Below are 18,423 nucleotides of genomic sequence, written 5' to 3' on the forward strand. Positions count from 1 at the left end.
TTTGTAATCCCTGTATTTTGTCATTTTTTTTTGTGTCTCCGGTGCCATCAAGATTTTCTTTGAACTTGCTAAGAGGGATATTATGCAGCTATCCCCATCCTCAGGGGTACCCAGCAATCTTACCCCTAGTGAAAAAAGAGCACTCATCTCTCTCAAAAATAACAAAGATTTTGTCATTAAGGAAGCGGACAAAGGTGGGAATGTGGTCCTCTGGCCTGTCCACCTTTACACCCATTGCGCGACACGTCATTAATGAACATGGAGGTGACCCGAGTTCACTAAATTTTAGAGTTATTGAGGTTATTCCTCCCTCAGTGAGACGAGGTGATTGGGACAGGAAAATAATACAGCGTGAAACAAGGTGGATTTACCTTTTGAGATCTACGAGCCCTATGGGCCTCAATGAACAATTGACCTTTACAAGCTTTATTTAAGTCACCTAATAGGTTCTGGGTTATCTTAGCTATAGCCATGTACATTAGTATTTACTATTTTGGTATCTCAAGTTATGAGATATCTTATTGATGTTTGTTACTCTTTTCTTTAGTTTTTGTTCATGTAGTCAATCGTGGTCTTCACCTTGATTTATTAGTTTGTTATATGATCACTTGATCTTTCTAATACACGTGGGAGTGCGTCTCCTCTGTGATTATGTATAACAAGGGCGACTTATATTTGGTTCTTGTTTTCATATATGTGCCCTTTGTTTGTGCTTCATGTATGAATGTGGAGCGGTTAATGGATGCGCTTTATATCGTCTTTGAGATTGCGCATGCGCCTATTGCCATTAGGCTATTCATGAGAGGAGTACACCGGCGTTCCATCATGTGATATGGCGTCTGTGATGATACATTTGACGTCATTTCCGCCCAAATTTGTTCCGGTTATGGCTTGCATCGGATGTGCGTTCATATCTTTTGCATATTTGTGTACATTCAGGTACGGGCCGTTTTAGTATTGATCTATAATGTGAGTGCCTGTGATTTGAGAAGCTGTTTGCGGTCGTCACATATTGCAGTGAACAGCGCATGCGCCGAGTACCGGTGTCTGAGTGAAACGCATTGTGCGTTCCACATGATGATACGGCGCCTGTAGTGACGCATATGATGCCATTTCCGGGGGGCGGCTGCGACGTAGCGTGTTCCCGCACTTCCACGTGCATTTATAGGTGAACATAGGGTGAGTTCACAACAGCCTTTATCTTTACTACGGCCACTGTACCCCTGATGAACCCCTGTGATAAAAATGGGGGGGAAACGCGTCGGGTAATACTTTGAGGAGATGGATGCCCAGCATTTAATGTGATATTGGAATCTTTGCAGCGGTGCATAAAATCCCTGAGAAGCCTGCAGATGAGTATTAAGGCTATGATATTTAATCTCTGGCAATGGTGATAATTATGTCTCCATCTGGGAAGCATTGTCTTTTTGGGTTCTCAGGTCTGAATAACATACTGCACTGATTTATGCATTATATATGTTTGAGCAGTGGTAATTCTATATGCTGCTTTAAGGTTACACCATGAGCACGTGCTGAGCATAATGAATGTTTTTTGCTGGTGTCATCTTGTCTTGGTCTCCGGTTTTTTCTAAGGAGTAGATACCTTTTTATTGATATTAGTCATTCATGCTATCATGATGTCCTCATATGACTGAGACATTCATTAGATTTATCATCTTGTTTACTCCGTTATTTGGGAAACTAAGTGTTTGGGACATTTTTGAACAAAATTATCATCAGGTATATCTTGTTCACCCATTTTCCCTCTTTTTTCTGGGGTTAATATGGATATACTTTGTCTTACCCCAGATGCTCAATGTTTATATAAAATGATCCTTGTGTGGACTAGTTGAGATATAGTCTATTTTTCTCATTATTATCTTTGTTTATTTTTCAATTTTTGTATTTTTGGGTTTTTGGGTGTTTATGGGACATTTCTTTATTCTTTCCCTATTTTAGGGATCTTGTAGGGTCCCTAGGGTTAGTCGACGGTGAGTGGGGGCGCCTACCGTTTTACATTAGGGTGCCTACCCCCACTGCTAGGTAGGGCCCGTCTATAGGGTTCTTATAGGGCCTTTTTCAGGGTTCCATAATTAGGGAATCCTAGGGATTGTTGAGGGCGAGTCGACGCTGAGTGGGGGCGCCCACCGCAGCAAAGTAGGGTGCCAACCCCCACTGCCAGGTAGAACTAAGTGTAGTTTTTTCCTAGGGCTCTTTAGGCACACAAATTATTGCCTTTATATATAATTTTCTATTGATCTGAAAAGAGTTTTATCATTGTATAATAAAAGTTAGATTTTAGGGATCCTTGTTGTTTTTGGTTTTTGTAGTGTTCTAGGTTCCTGATATATACGATTTCTTGGTCAGTTTTTTTTTTTTTTTTCTGTCCACCTTTACACAACAGAAGTACATAGACAATTGAATAATAGAAAATTCTATACTAAGCTTCCCTCTGACCCTACTGAAACATTTTCTGCCAAATACCAATCCCTGGTGTGTCGAGCTTTTGATTATGGCATTATCAATAGAGGTACAAAACAGTATCTCCAGGTTGAATTTCCGGTCATTCCCACTTTTTATTTGCTCCCGAAGGTGCATAAATGTCTAACTACACCTCCTGGACGCCCTATAGTGTCCAGTATAGGAAGCCTTTGTGAGAAGGCCAATGTTTACGTTGATTTCTTCTTGCTACCTCTTTACGATCCTACATTAGGGATTCTGCCTACTTTATCTGTACATGCCGCGACATAGTCTGTCCGGAACAGACGCTTTTGGTGACTTGCGATGTTGAATCGCTATATTCAAATATCAGTCACCTTGATGGATCACAGGCAGTTGGCTTCTTCCTCAATAAACAAAGCAATCCTGATCATTTCCATGATTCTTTTTTGATTGACCTCCTCAATTTTATCTTGCACCACAACTATTTCCTGTTTGATCGATCTTTTTTTCAGCAGGTATCTGGAGTGGCCATGGGGGCGCGATGTGCGCCAGCCTATGCTAACCTCTTTTTAGGCTGGTCGGAGGAAACCATTGTGTACGGCTATGATTCCTTTAAAAGATGTGTTCGGCATTGGCGTCGCTTCATTGATGATGTTTTCTTTTTATGGACAGGTACGGAGCAGGAGTGCCTTGATTTTATCGATGAGCTGAACCACAACAATTTAAACATAGCCCTCACACACTCTTTTCCTTGATTCAGTGACATTCCTGGATTTGAAAGTCTCTATCCGGGACAAAGGCCTGGTTACGGATCTCTTCCGCAAGTCTACTGCGACTAATAGTCTACTCAGGTATGACAGTTTTCATCCCCTCCATACTAGAAGGGGTATTCCAACTGGCCAGTTTCTAAGGGCCCGTCGTAATTGTACTCTGGATGAGGATTTTTTTTCCTTCAATCTAGGTCTCTCACCACAAGATTCAGGCAGCGTAGCTACCTGAAGAAAACAATCTCCCGAGCTTTCCAAAGAGCTAAGGGACTGAATCAGGACCTGTTAATTTCTTCCAGCGATCGCCACCAGGACAGAAGTGTCCGATTCATCACAGACTACAATGACCAATGGAACCAAGTGAGGAGTATTCTAGCATCCCATTGGGACATTCTCACAACGGACACACAGACTTCCCCCTTGGCCACTCTATGTCCTGCCTTGACGGCCAAGAAGGCCCCCAACCTAGGGGACATATTGACTAGGAGCCATTTTTTGCGCCCCTCCATTAGTCTGAATCGAGGCATACATTTGAGAGGGTCATTCCCTTGTGGGGAGTGTAGTGTTTGTCAACATATCCCAGTCACCAGAGATTTCTTTATTAACCCTCTTGATTCAAAGTCATATCGGTTGACATCCTATATTAATTGTAAGATGGCCAATGTGATTTATGCCATCATCTGCCCCTGCAATAAGGTGTATGTGGGCCAGACTTCTCAGGAGTTTAGAAAGAGGGCACAAAAACATCTGTCCACGATACATCTGGCAGCCTCAGACATTAAACGGGCAAGACAGTGTCTCCAATTGCCTTGCATTTCTTAACTGAACATGACGGGTCCTCTGCTAATATTTCTTTTTTTGGCTTGCAGAAAATCCAGCTTAATGCCAGAGGCGGAAACCACAGAAAGCGGTTGCTTCAAATTGAATCTCGTTGGATTTTCAAACTACGGAGCCTCTCACCTACCGGGCTCAACGAACAACTACTATTTACAAGCTTCCTGGGATGACTCTATATGAGAGGAGAAAAAAACCTTTCTGGACGTTTCCTTTTCTGCCTTTCGCCTTGATGGACGATTCTCGTTTTATGTACTTGAGTTTGATATCGTTATGCTTTCCATATTGGCAGCCTGTTATTCCATCAGATCTACACACTTGCGGGCTTGTGGTTTTGTTCTTTTGAAGGGTATGCAATATTAACTGGGGGCCGTGTTTGGATATACCTATACGTGCACCCATACTCATTGGTGGCACTTCTCTGTGAATGTCTTGATACTTTGTGTCTGCAATTTATTTAGTAAGTTATTGAGCAGCAATTCATATGGTTTTTCTTGGATTCAACCTCTTTTCCACCTTATTTGTGGGATATCCCTGCTGACGTATGTCTATTTTTCCACTCTGCGGGGCTTGCTCATCCGCTAATGGTTTACTAGATTTTCTTCATGTATTTAACTTTATGGGGCATCCATACCTTCTGCCTACCCACTTTCCTGCCTTTAGATTGGGGTGTGTAATTTAATTTAATCTACTTTTGTACGGGCGTATACCCGCTTACCATACATATCCTTGCCTCTTTTACATCCTATCATGGCGGTTTACTAACGCCGGTCTTGAGCGGCTGTCCCTTTGTAATTCCCATGCCTGCGCTGTACTATGGCCCTGGGAGATATGCTCTGCGCATGCGCGAGCTTTCATTCCTCCCTGTGGGCCTGCGTGGCTTGTGGCTTCACTCCTTTCCGGTATTGGCTTTTTGGACTCTGCACGTGCACCGACTGGTGTCCTCTGCTTCCGGATCTCTGTGGTATGATCTCGGGTTTATGCCTTTTCTCTTGATATTACACACCTGTTACTGCGTGTGACCAATTAACCGACCGCTATTTAAGACTCCCTGACCCCCTACCCTGTCACTTCCCCTGACGAAGCTGCATCCTGCAGCGATACGCGTGGGGCTCTTCCCACACTTCTTTCGTCTCGGGACTATTCCCCATCTTGACTCCTAGATGGCTGACGCCACATACTGGACTACCTGACATGGTGATCTTTTCGCTACATGCAGCCTTTTGACTTAACCTCCTGGCATAGGTTCTTCCCTTACTTTCTTATTGTGATGGAATGTGAACCCTAACCATCTTTATACTATTGATTTAGGGTTATATTACTATCACATTTGTAACTTTGCTTTTTCATAACTCTAGATAGAAGTTGCCCCCCAGACTATCCTTTGGGAGATTTATGCTTACCTCCCGCTGCTATTTGCTAGGCTTATTGGGGCCCTAATGTTAGCATTAATATTATTAATTAATATTATTATTATTTACATAGGGGCACTCCTCTACCATATGGTCTTCTGGGGACGCCCAGACTATACATATTGCTCTGTTTTGCATATTTATATAAGTATAAGCCATTTTCTGTGTATATGTGTGGTGCTATCTCTGGCACATTACTGAACCTTTTAGGTAGTCTCTATACATTGATTCACTATAGGACCAGTGGTGGTGTTGTTTGTGTTTTAATATGTTTTTATTGTGTTTTCTGTCTTTTCAATAAATTTTGTATTTATGTAACTTTACTGTATTTTGGGAGTGCACTCTATATGCACAGTTCTTTTTCTTGCTTTTTTGATACATTTTGTTGCTGTGCATCGAGTTGCACCCCTGACCATACTTACCTTATAGGTTGTGATTGTTTTTTTGCCCATTGGTAGTGCTCCCTGGCTCTTTTCCCTTGTGATTCCGGTGACTTAGGGTATGTGCACACGTAGAATGGTCCTCTGCGGATTTTTCCGCAGCAGATTTGATAAATCCGCAGGGCAAAAACACCGCGTTTTTCCTGCGGATTTACGGCGTTTTTTGTGCGGATTCCACTGCGGTTTTACACCTGCGGTTTTCTATTATGGAGCAGGTGTAAAAACGCTGCGGATTCCGCTCAAAGAATTGACATGCTGCGGAATGTAAACCTCTGCGTTTCCGCTCGTTTTTTTCCACAGCATGGGCACAGCGTTTTCAGTTTCCCATAGGTTTACATTGTACTGTAAACTCATGGGAAACTGCTGCGGACCCGCAGCAAAATCCGCATCGTGTGCACATAGCCATAGCGTTATGTCCACCTGCACATCTTTACATAAGTGGTGCATTTTAGGGGTTAACTTTTATTTTTAGGGCTGCATTTTGACAATGAGGTGTTTATTTTCACAAAAGGTATGGGGGTCTAATTTGATATGTTTTTGTATTTTAATTTTGGTTTTATTTTTGCATGTCAAAAAGTGCAAAATTTGTCCTTGCCATCAGTGGTGTGAAATGTACTATCCCTGCTGTTAACTGTTTAACTACAGCTGTCAATCTCTGACAATGGCATTAAAGGTATAGGGTCACTGGAGTGTAAGTTCCATTGCCCATGCTATATGATTATGACTCGGGGGTCTGTTATGTCGGTACTTCTATAAAGCACAATCACAGGCACGTGTATTTACAGTATCTACTATATAATTGTCTAAGGGTCACTTCCGTCTGTCCTTCTGTCTGTCACAGATATTCATTGGTCGCGGCCTCTGTCTGTCATGGAAATCCAAGTCGCTGATTGGTCGTGGCAAAACACCCACGACCATTGCCACGACCAATCAGCGACGGCCATAGTCTGGCAGCGAAATGGCCGCTGCTTTACTGCCCTGCAGTCAGCGCTGAGCGCTCATACAGGGTTAATGCCAGCATTAACGGACCGCGGTGTAACGCACTCCGTTAACGCAGCTATTAACCCTGTGTGACCAACTTTTTACTATTGATGCTGCGTATGCAGCATCAATAGTAAAAAGATCGTATGTTACAAATAATAATTAAAAAAAAGTTTATTCTCACCGTCTGATGTCGCGCGCTGTCCTCGGCAGTGCAAGTGGCAGGTTCCGGTTCCAAGGATGCTATGTGAGAAGGACCTGCCATGACGTCACGTTCATGTGACCGCGACGTCATCACAGGTCCTGTGCTCATACTTACCAACCCTGGGACCGGAAGCTGCCGCGTGCACCGCACACAGGCGCCAGCTGACCAATATACTATGTGCCTGTGCAATACACTGCGTGGCTATGTTATATAATACGTAGCTATGTAATATACTACGTCGGTTGTGTTATACACTACGTCACTGTGCAATATAGTACGTAGCCGGTGCTATATACTACCTACATATTCTAGAATACCCGATACGTTAGAATTGGGCCACCATCTAGTATAGAATAAGTAGGGTAGCTAGAAATAAAGTAAAAAATAAAAAAACAAAATATGAAAAACCTAAAAATTTGAATCCCACTTTTTTTCCAATTAAAAATGGATACATAAATTTAAAAAACAAACAATTTCTGTATCAACATGTCCGTAAAAGTAAACAAATAATACCACCAGAATTACTGTTTTTGGGTGACCTCATTTCCCCAAAAACATTGTGTGTATCCTAAAATGGTATCAATAAAAATATCACTTTGCCACGCAAAAAATGAGCCCACTTTTAGCTTCATCAGCAGGAGAAAAAAAAAGTTACTGTTCTCAGAAAATAGCTATATAGCTATAAAACAATTTTTTTTTCACAAAATTCAGATTTTCTTTTTCTTTTTTATCACTAGTAAAATAAATAAATAAAAACTATGCAAGTTTGGTGTCGCCATAATTGTACTTGCTTGAAGAATCATTTTGTTTGGTCATATTTACCATTAAATAAACGCTGTAAGAAAACAAAAAAAATAATTGGGTGAGTTTTTTTTAATTTACCCTTTCAGTTCATTTGGAATTTGTTTTCTATTTTATAGTGCATTGTATGGTAAAATTAATGGTTTTATTCAAAACTGCAACACATCCCCAAAAAACAAGACTTCATACAGCTATGTCGATGGAAAAAAAAATGCTCTTAGAAGAAGGAGAGGAAAAACGAATGCACAGAAATAGAAAATTGTCCATGGCAGCAATGGGTTAAAATGTATGGCAACCTTTTATTTTTTGTGCAGTTTTAAAAGAAAGTACAGGTGAGGTTGAATCTATTTTCAATAATGTTTTTGTTGCTAAAGGATTATACTGTTTGCTTTATGGAATATGTGGAAATACAGGTTTCATACAATGTGGATTGAAGAGATGACATAATAGGATTATGTAACGGTGCCAAACTGAAAACTTCTAAAGTGCCCTTTAAAAGGGTCAATCAAGATATTTCAAGGGCTAAAAAGGGCACAATTGAAACATGACTTTTAACTAACCCTTTGTATTTTTGTAAATACCAAACATAAATTCATTACATCGACAGTCGTGTGAAAAAGTGTTTGCCCCCTTAATGATTTCCTGTTCTTTTGCATGTCTATATCGCCAAGCAAAATATTAGACAAAGATAACAGAAGTAAACACAAAATGCAGTTTCAAAATGAAGGTCTTTATTGTTAAGGGAAGAAGAAATCCAAACCTACTGGGCCCTGTGTGAAAAAGTGATTGCCCCATAAACCTAATAACTGATTGGGCCATCCTTAGCAGCAACAACTGCAATCAAGCGTTTGCGATAACTGGCAATGAGTCTTTTACAACGCTTTTGGCCCACTCATCTTTGCAGAGTTATTGTAATTCGGCTACATTGGAGGGTTTTTTGAGCATGAACTGCCTTTTTAAGGCCATGCCACAGCCATGCAGGTCATTTTTGCCCAGTCTCTTTCTTATATTGGAGTCATGAACATTGATCTTATCTGAGGTAAGTGAGGCCTGCAGTTCTTTGGATGTTGTTGTGAGGTCTTTTCTGACCTCTTGAATGAGTCATTGCTGTGCTCTTGGGGTAATTTTGGTTGGCCAGCCACTCCTGGGAAGGTTCACCACTGTTCCATGTTTTTGCCATTTGTGGATAATGGCTCTCACTGTGGTTCGCTTTAGAAATTGCTTTATAACCTTTTCCAGACTGATAGATCTCAATTAGGCAACATGCACACATTGAGTATTTGGTGAGTTTTTTATCCCAGTAGTTGTAAGCCAAAACCAGGAGTGGAACGGTCTGAGGAAAAGCATAACAGAAAGATTTGCACCACTTCTGCATTTTTCACCCATTCCTGGTTTTGGCTTACAAATACTGGGGTAAAAAACTCACCAAATACTGATTGTTTGCATGTGGCCTTACTTTGTTTCTCATTTGTTCCAGAAATTCTTTGGATCGTGGCATGATGACAAGCTTTTGAGGGTCTTCTGATCTACTTCACTTTGTCAGACAGGTCCTATTTAAGGGATTTCTTGATTGAGAATGTGTGTGGCAATAATCAGGCCTGGATGTGGCTAGGGAATGTAAGCTCAGCTTTCCAAAGATGTGATAAAATACAGTTAATTTATATTTTAAGAGGGGTGGGAGGCAATCACTTTTTCACAGAGGGACCTGTAGGTTTGGATTTCCTTTTCCTTTCATAATAAAGACCCTCATTTAAAAACTGCACTTTTTGTTTTCTTGTGTTATCTTTGTCTAATATTGAAAATTGTTTGGTAATCTGAAACATTTTTTGATGTTTCATTTTTTTTTTCTCAGTGACTAGATGTATTGTACTTTTGCATATTTGTGTCCTCATTCAGAAAGGCACAGCCTCACTACATCTCCCTAAGAAAGTGAAATCTAAAGCAATCAAAACATTGTACAGTGGGTATAAAAAGTCTGCACACACCCTGTCTACATGTTAAGATGGAAGGTTTTTGTCATGTAAAAAGTTCATACCAAGGAGAATCATTTAAGAACTGTATCCACTTTTTAATGTCACCTATAATCTGTACAAATTCAATTGGAAGACAATTACTGTGGTCGCATAAACATGCACAGTCTTAAACTAATACCTTCTTGAAGTACCTGCTGAATTTATGACAGTATTCAGTGTTTTTTGGCTAGCAGTGTATCAGCATGGCACATTTAGAATTGGCAATATTTGCCCACTCTCTTCCTTTCTGTTGCACTCCAAGTCTGTCAGATTGTTCTTGGGAGCAGTCTTCTTCAGGTTAACCCACAGATTGTCAATTTGATTCAGGTCTGGGCTCTGGTTGGGTCATTCCAAAATGTTAATCTTGTGACAAAGGCATACTTTTACTCATTTGGAGATATGATTAGGACCATTGTCTTGCTGGAAGGTGTAAATCATCTTCAACTTTTTAGCAGAAGCCTGAAGATTTTTTTTATTGCAAAATTGACTGGTATTTGGAACTGTTCATAATTTCCTACACCTTCATTAAAGCCCCAGTTTTAGTTGTTAGAAAACAGTTCTAAAACTTAATGCTGCTTTCACCATGCTTCATTGTGGGAATGATGTTCTTTTGGTGATGCAAAGTATTGACTTTGCACCAAAAAAATACCTTTTGGAATCATGACCAAAAAACATCAACCATGGCCTCATCAGACCATAACATATGTTCCAACATGATTTTGTTCGACTTGATGTAGGATTTGGCAAAACATAGCTGGTTTGGATGTTTGGGAGCTGCTCTCTCTGGTCGGGAGGAGGAGTCAGTGTAGTCTGTTAGGAGTTAGTCTGAGGAGAGAGGAGTGGAGACAAGGGCTCTGGGGAATTACAGCTGCATCAGAGCTGACTCCGGAGCAGAGCGCTGACAAGAAGGACGCCAGAGTCCTTGACTGTGCGGGTGCTGCACGCCCCGACAGCCGATTTTGGAGGGCAGAGGACTGCAAGCTCCCTGGCCACACCGAACACCCAGAGGCACTGCAGCAGGTCAAGAGCTCAGGGCTGCCAGGGATAGGCTCACGCTGTCTGCCATACAGGTCGAAGCCAACATGTAGGATAGGGTCGCAGCTTAGCTACAGGCAGCCGGGACCCAAAAAGAGAGCACAGCAGGAAGGCCTCCAACCCCACCAGTCAAGGTGGACCCCCTGAATGCTTCCAGGCTAGCCGGACTCCTGTCATCTGTAACTGGTACCCCAGATTGCACGTTCATCTACCAAGAAGTGAAGGTAAAGAAAACTGCACTTTTCTGTGTCCCTTATTCTCTGCACCCCAACGTTCACCACCACCTGATCCGACTGTTATATCTGCTCTGGGGCCCTGCTCTACCTGTGGGGAGCCGTACCATCTTTGCTGCGTCACCATCGACCCCAGTGGACCTGAACCGCAGCTTCGGACATCATTTGCCAAACACCACGGGTGGCGTCACGAATCAATCCCATATCATTTTCCCCATTGCATTTATGTTGAACACCCAGGGCCACGGAGTCGCACATGCAGTATATAGGTAGGCTGTGTGGGGCTCATGCTTTATATATAGAGAGGCTGTGTGGAGTTCATGCAGTACATAGGGAGGCTGTGTGGGGCTCATGCAGCATATATAAGGACGGTGTGGGGCTCATGCAGTGTATATATATATATATATATATATATATATATATATATATATATATATGGAGGATGTGTGGGGCTCATGCAGCATATATAGGGAGGATGTGTGGGGCTCATGCAGCATATATAGAGAGGCTGTGTGGGGCTCATCCAGTATATATTGAGAGGCTGTGTGGGGCTCGTGCAGTATATATAGGGAGGCTGTGTGGGGCTTATGCAGTATATATAGGGAGGCTGTGTGGGGCTCATGCTGTATATATAGGGAGGATGTGTGGGGCTCATGCAGTATATATATAGGGAGGATGTGTGGGGCTCATGCAGCTTATATAGAGAGGCTGTGTGGGGCTCATGCAGCATATATAGAGGCTGTGTGGGGCTCATGCAGTATATATAGAGAGGCTGTGGGGCTCATGCAGTATATATATAGGGAGGATGTCTGGGGCTCATGCAGCATATATAGAGAGGCTGTGTGGGACTCATGCAGCATATATAGAGGCTGTGTGGGGCTCATGCAGTATATATAGAGAGGCTGTGGGGCTCATGCAGTATATATAGGGAGGATGTCTGGGGCTCATGCAGCATATATGGAGAGGCTGTGTGGGGCTCATGCAATATATATAGGGAGGATGTGTGGGGCTCATGCAGCATATATAGAGAGGCTGTGTGGGGCTCATGCAGCATATATTGAGAGGCTGTGTGTGGCTCATCCCGGATATAGTGAGAGGCTGTGTGGGGCACATGCAGTATAAATATAAAGGGAGGCTGTTTGGGCTCATGCAGTATATATAGGGAGGCTGTGTGGGGCTCATGCAGTATATATAGGGAGGATGTGTGGGGCTCATGCAGCATATATAGAGAGGCTGTGGGGCTCATGCAGTATATAGGGAGGCTGTGTGGGTCTTATGCAGCATATGTAAGAAGCCTGTGTGGGGCTCATGAGGTATATATAGGGAGGCTGTGTGGGGCTCATGCGGGATATATAGGGAGGCTGTGTGGGGCTCATGCAGTACATAAAGGGAGGTTGTGTGGGCTCATGCAGTATATAGAGAGAGGCTGTGTGGGGCTAATGCAGTACATAGGGAGGCTGTGGGGCTCATGCAGTATATATAGAGAGGTTGTGTGGGGCTCATGCGGTATATATAGGGAGACTGGGGCTCGTGCAGTACATAAAATAAAGGGAGGCTGTGTGGGGCTCATGCAGTATAAATATATATATATATATATATATATATATATATATATATATATATATATATATATATATATATATATATATATATATAATACTGTACAGACCAAAAGTTTGGACACACCTCATGTAAAGATTTTTCTGTATTTTCATGACTATGAAAATTGTAAATTCACACTGAATGCATCAAAACTATGAACTAACATGTGAAATTATATACTTAACAAAAAAGTGCGAAACAACTGAAAATATGTCTTATATTCTAGGTTCTTCGAAGTAGCCACCTTTTGCTTTGATGACTCCTTTGCACACTCTTGGCATTCTCTTGATGAGCTTCAAGAGGTAGTCACCAGAAATGGTCTTCCAACAATCTTGAAGGAGTTCCCAGAGATGCTTAGTACTTGTTGGCCCTTTTGCCTTCACTCGGCGATTGGGTTCAGGTCTGGTGACTGTGGAGGCCATGTCATCTGGTGTAGCACCCCATCACTCTCCTTCTTGGTCAAATAGCCCTTACACAGCCTGGAGGTGTGTTTGGGGTCATTGTCCTGTTGAAAAACAAATGATGGTCCAACTAAACGCAAACCAGATGGAATAGCATGCCGCTGCAAGACGCTGTGGTAGCCATGCTGGTTCAGTATGCCTTCAATTTTGAATAAATCCCCAACAGTGCACCAGCAAAGCACCCCCACACCATCACACCTCCTCCTCCATGCTTCACAGTGGGAACCAGGCATGTAGAGTCCATCCGTTCACCTTTTCTGCGTCGCACAAAGACACGGTGGTTGGAACCAAAGATCTCAAATTTGGACTCATCAAACCAAAGCACAGATTTCCACTGGTCTAATGTCCATTCCTTGTGTTCTTTAGCCCTAACAAGTCTCTTCTGCTTGTTGCCTGTCCTTAGCAGTGGTTTCCTAGCAGCTATTTTACCATGAAGGCCTGCTGCACAAAGTCTCCTCTTAACAGTTGTTGTAGAGATGTGTCTGCTGCCAGAACTCTGTGTGGCATTGACCTGGTCTCTAATCTGAGCTGCTTTTCTGAGGCTGGTGACTCGGATAAACTTATCCTCAGAAGCAGAGGTGACTCTTGGTCTTCCTTTCCTGGGGCGGTCCTCATGTGAGCCAGTTTCTTTGTAGTGCTTGATGGATTTTGCAACTGCACTTGGGGACACTTTTAAAGTTTTCCCAATTTTTCAGACTGACTGATCTTCATTTCTTAAAGTAATGATGGCCACTCGTTTTTCTTTACTTAGCTGTTTTTTTTTCTTGCCATAATACAAATTCTAACAGTCTATTCAGTAGGACTATCAGCTGTGTATCCACCAGACTTCTGCAAAACACAACTGATGGTCCCAACCCCATTTATAAGGCAAGAAATCCCACTTATTAAACCTGACCGGGCACACCTGTGAAGTGAAAACCATTCCCGGTGACTACCTCTTGAAGCTCATCAAGAGAATGCCAAGAGTGTACAAAGCAGTCATCAAAGCAAAAGGTGGCTCCTTTGAAGAACCTAGACTATAAGACATATTTTCAGTTGATTCATACTTTTTTCCTAAGTATATAATTCCACATGTGTTAATTCATAGTTTTGATGCCTTCAGTGTGAATATACAATTTTCATAGTCATGAAAATACAGAAAAATCTTTAAATGAGAAAGTGTGCCCAAACTTTTGGTCTGTACTGTATATAGGGAGGATGTGTGTGGCTCATGCAGTACATAGGGAGGCTGTGTGGGGTTCATGCAGTATATATAGTGAGGCTGTGTGGGTTCATGCAGCATAGCTGTGTGGAGCAGGCGCTGGCAAGCCTCCTACACTGCCTGTCAGATCGCTGATCTGAGACAGTGCTATGCAAAGTGTCAGATCAGCGACCTTACTTTATATACTAATGATCCAACCTGGGATAATCTTATAAAGTTAAAAAAAAAATAGAATCTATAAAAATATATATATTTTTTTAAATCCCCAAATAAAATAAGTAAATAAATACTGTATTTTTCCAATAAATCCTTTTATTTATGTAAATACATTAAATAAGAGTACTCATTTCGTATCGCCGCGTCTGTAACAACCCGCTCTATAAAACTATCCCACTAGTTAACCCCTTCAGTGAACACCGTAAAAAAAAAATAGAGAGGCAAAAAACAATGCTTTATCATCATACTGTTGAACAAAAAGTGCAATAAAACACGATCAAAATGTCAATAAAAATGGTACTGCTGAAAACGACATCTTGTCCAGCAAAAATCAAGCTGCCATACAGCTCCATCAGCAGAAAAATAAAGAAGTTATAGCTCTCAGAATAAAGCGATGCAAAACCAATTATTTTTTATATAAAATAGTTTTTATTGTGTAAAAGCGCCAAAACATAAATAAGATAAATTAAGTATCGCTGTAATCGTACTGACCCGAAGAGTAAAACTGCTTTATCAATTTTACCACACGTGGAACAGTGTAAACGCTCCCCCCCAAAAGAAATTCAGGAAATGCTGTTTTTTGTTCATTCTGCCTCCCAAAAAATCGGAATAAAAAGCGATAAAAAAAATCATGTGCCCGAAAATGGTACCAATAAAAATGTCAACTCGTCCCGCAAAAAGCAAGACCTCACATGACTCTGTGGGCCAAATTATGGATAAATTATAGCTCACAAAATGTGGTGATGCAATAAAAAGCGTCTTTTAGTGTGTAACAGCAGCCAAACATAAAACCCCGCTATAAATAGTAAATCAAATCCCCCTTTATCACCCCCTTAGTTAGGGAAGAATAGTAAAATAAAAAATGTGTTTATTTCCATTTTCCCATTAGGGTTAGAGTTGGGGCTACAGTTAGGGTTGGGGCTAGAGTTTGGGTTAGGGTTTGGATTACAATTATGGTTGGGATTAAGGTTAGGGATGTGTCAGGGTTAGGGGTGTGGTTAGGGTTATGGTTAGAGTTGGGGTGTGTTGGGGTTAGCAGTGTGGTTAGGATTAGGGGAGTGTTCGGGTTAGGAATGTGGTTAGGGTTACGGTTGGGATTAGGGTTTGAGGTGTGTTGGGGTTAGGGTTGGAGTTAGAATTGGGGGGTTTCCACTGTTTAGGCACATCAGGGGCTCTCCAAACGCGACATGGCGTCCGATCTCAATTCCAGCCAGTTTAGCGTTGAAAAAGTAAAACGGCTCTCCTTACCTTCCGAGCTCTCCCATGTGCCCAAACAGTAGTTTACCTCCACATATGGGGTGTCAGCGTACTCAGGACAAATTGGACAACAACTTTTGCAGTCAAATTTCTCTTGTTACCCTTGTGAAAATAAAAATTTGGGGGCTAAGAAATCATTTTTGTGGAAAAAAAAGATTTTTTATTTTCACAGCTCTGCGTTATAAACTTTAGTGAAACACTTGGGGGTTCAAAGTTCTCACAACACATCTTGATAAGTTGCTTGGGAGGGTCTATTTTCCAATATGGGGTCACTTGTTGGGGGTTTCTATTGTTTAGATTTATCAGGGGCTCTGCAAATGCAACGTGACGCCCGCAGACCATTCCATCAAAGTCTGCAAACGGCGATCCTTCCCTTCCGAGCTCTACCATGCGCCCAAACAGTGGTTCCCCCAACATATGGGGTATCAGCGTACTCATGACAACTGATGGTCCCAACCCCATTTATAAGGCAAGAAATCCCACTTATTAAATCTGACAGGGCACACCTGTGAAGTGAAAACCATTTTCGCTGACTACCTCTTGAAGCTCATCACGATAAAATGCCAAGAGTGTGCAAAGCAGTCATCAAAGCAAAAGGTGGCTACTTTGAAGAACCTAGAACATAAGACATAATTTCAGTTGTTTCACACTTTTTTGTTAAGTATATAATTCCACATGTGTTAATTCATAGTTTTGATGCCTTCAGTGTGAATGTACAATTTTCATAGTCCTGAAAATACAGAAAAATATTTAAATGAGAAGGTGTGTCCAAACTTTTGGTCTGTACTGTAAGTACTGTGAACTCGCGTGCCCTGGATGTGACTGTGAAGCTGGTCTCCGTTTCCCACTCACTTATTCACTTAAATGTCGCAGTAGGCCAACAATCAGCTAAGTGCACCCCGCAGACGGTCCCCACAACCACACCACACTTTACGCTGCCAACACTTTCCGTTTAACCAGGCCAGCGAAATCCCTACACTGGGCAGCACACTAGTTCACATTCACACCCAGCTTTTCCCCAGCCCCTGAACAGTTCATTACTTTCCCCCTGGCAGCAAGGTAACACAAGCAAGCTATTCTCTCTCCTCGCCATAGTGGTTGCAATAATTGTAATATACAAGGGGTTCAATACTTAAAATGGTTGCAAAACATGGAATGATAAAACGACATACATACAGGCAAAAATAGTTTAAAATAAAAGGGATAAACTACAAATACAGTCTTATGACTGGCATTTGTGAGCATGTTTGGCATTACACGGCTGGAAATATGGACAGATCTGCAGTACATATGGCTCCTGGGGTCTGACACGGATATTCATTAGACGACATATTATAAAGGGTCTGTAAAGGCTTCCCATCTGAGTAAGGAGGGTGCATACTGACTGCTGAGTGCCATCTAGTGGGGTGTTCTGTAATTGCACCATTAACCTCTCTGTCATTATGCCTAATACAACTCTCAGGCTTTCTTTCCAACAACCCCCTCCTTCTCTTGTTCAGGCTAGTTGCTTCAGCCTGCTCATATATAAATCCCTTTCAAACCAAAGGAAAAGGCCATGGTCTAGCATAGGTTATAGGGAGCACAGCCTGGTGTCCCCCACAGCTGCACTGCACATCCCGAGGAAGCTAGATTAAGCGAAACGTGCGTCGGGGCTAACGGACCCAGCTCATACCGCACCCACATGGGTAAGCACTTGGAGTAGCAGTTTCTATATGCACCTTTTTACATGCACTTTTTTTGCACTTTACCTCTCATGCCGGTTAAATTGTGTTATCTGGCCATAAACTGGCATCGCCATACCTCTCACTTTGGAGAGAAATTGGTTGTACAAGTATACCATACAGGTGTTTGTACTTTAGGGTATGTCATACATGTTTGGTGTCTCTTATGTGCTATGTAGTATTGCTGTTTTCGTTTTTTGTGTCATCACCACTTCCTGTTATTCTCATCAGATTTTTAATACATGCCTTTGTAGTACCTAATAAAGTTTATAATAATCTTTCTATTAGTGATGGTATCTTTTTCTAGCATTATTTAGGGGCGTTATACTCCAGTTCTCCATAGGTTCTATTTATCATGGGAGTTGTCCTATTGTCCAGTACTATATTTTGCATCCGCACCCTGGGTGGGTGTTAGAGGGTGTTATAAATAATGTCGGTTTTTGTTCAACATCCCTTCATCTGCAGTCCCTGCTTCTCCTGATGAGTTTCAATATACAGGGGCTTGGTGGGGCAGGGTTTCAGATATGACTGCAGGTCTAAAATTGTCACTGGAAAAATTGGCCCCCAGTGTACCAGCTGCGTTGTTGGCTTCTAAAGCCCCTCTACCCACCTATAGCTGGTATACATAAAAGCATTGTATTCTGTGTGGTTAGTCTGCTGGGATCTCACCTGGATGATGAGTTAAAAAATAAAATATGGAGTAATCAGCACATGGACATTTGGTCCCTTACAACAGCAGGTCAACACACTGTTGAGTGTCGTTCAAGTGATAGGCTGCTTCTCATAAACAGTCCAAAGGTTGA

General features: G+C 42.0%; 1 protein-coding gene across 3 annotated transcripts in view; it reads left to right on the top strand.

The window, feature by feature from the left end:
- Positions 1 to 5,772, top strand: part of LOC143776284 (uncharacterized) — a 30,061-nt gene extending 24,289 nt beyond the window's left edge. The window contains exons 2-5 of one of the 3 annotated variants that reach the window (XM_077265503.1): positions 2,955 to 3,114; positions 3,203 to 3,293; positions 3,404 to 3,569; positions 4,079 to 5,772. In XM_077265503.1, the coding sequence (XP_077121618.1) occupies positions 2,973 to 3,114; positions 3,203 to 3,293; positions 3,404 to 3,569; positions 4,079 to 4,216 (537 nt within the window). In that variant the 5' untranslated portion in view covers positions 2,955 to 2,972 and the 3' untranslated portion in view covers positions 4,217 to 5,772. The remainder of the gene's footprint in view (positions 1 to 2,954; positions 3,115 to 3,202; positions 3,294 to 3,403; positions 3,570 to 4,078) is intronic. The other 2 variants (XM_077265505.1, XM_077265506.1) reach the window with 2 other exon arrangements.
- Positions 5,773 to 18,423: the final 12,651 nt, after the last annotated feature.

This window comes from Ranitomeya variabilis, chromosome 5 (assembly GCF_051348905.1).
Source record: "Ranitomeya variabilis isolate aRanVar5 chromosome 5, aRanVar5.hap1, whole genome shotgun sequence".
NCBI classification, from domain to species: domain Eukaryota; kingdom Metazoa; phylum Chordata; class Amphibia; order Anura; family Dendrobatidae; genus Ranitomeya; species Ranitomeya variabilis.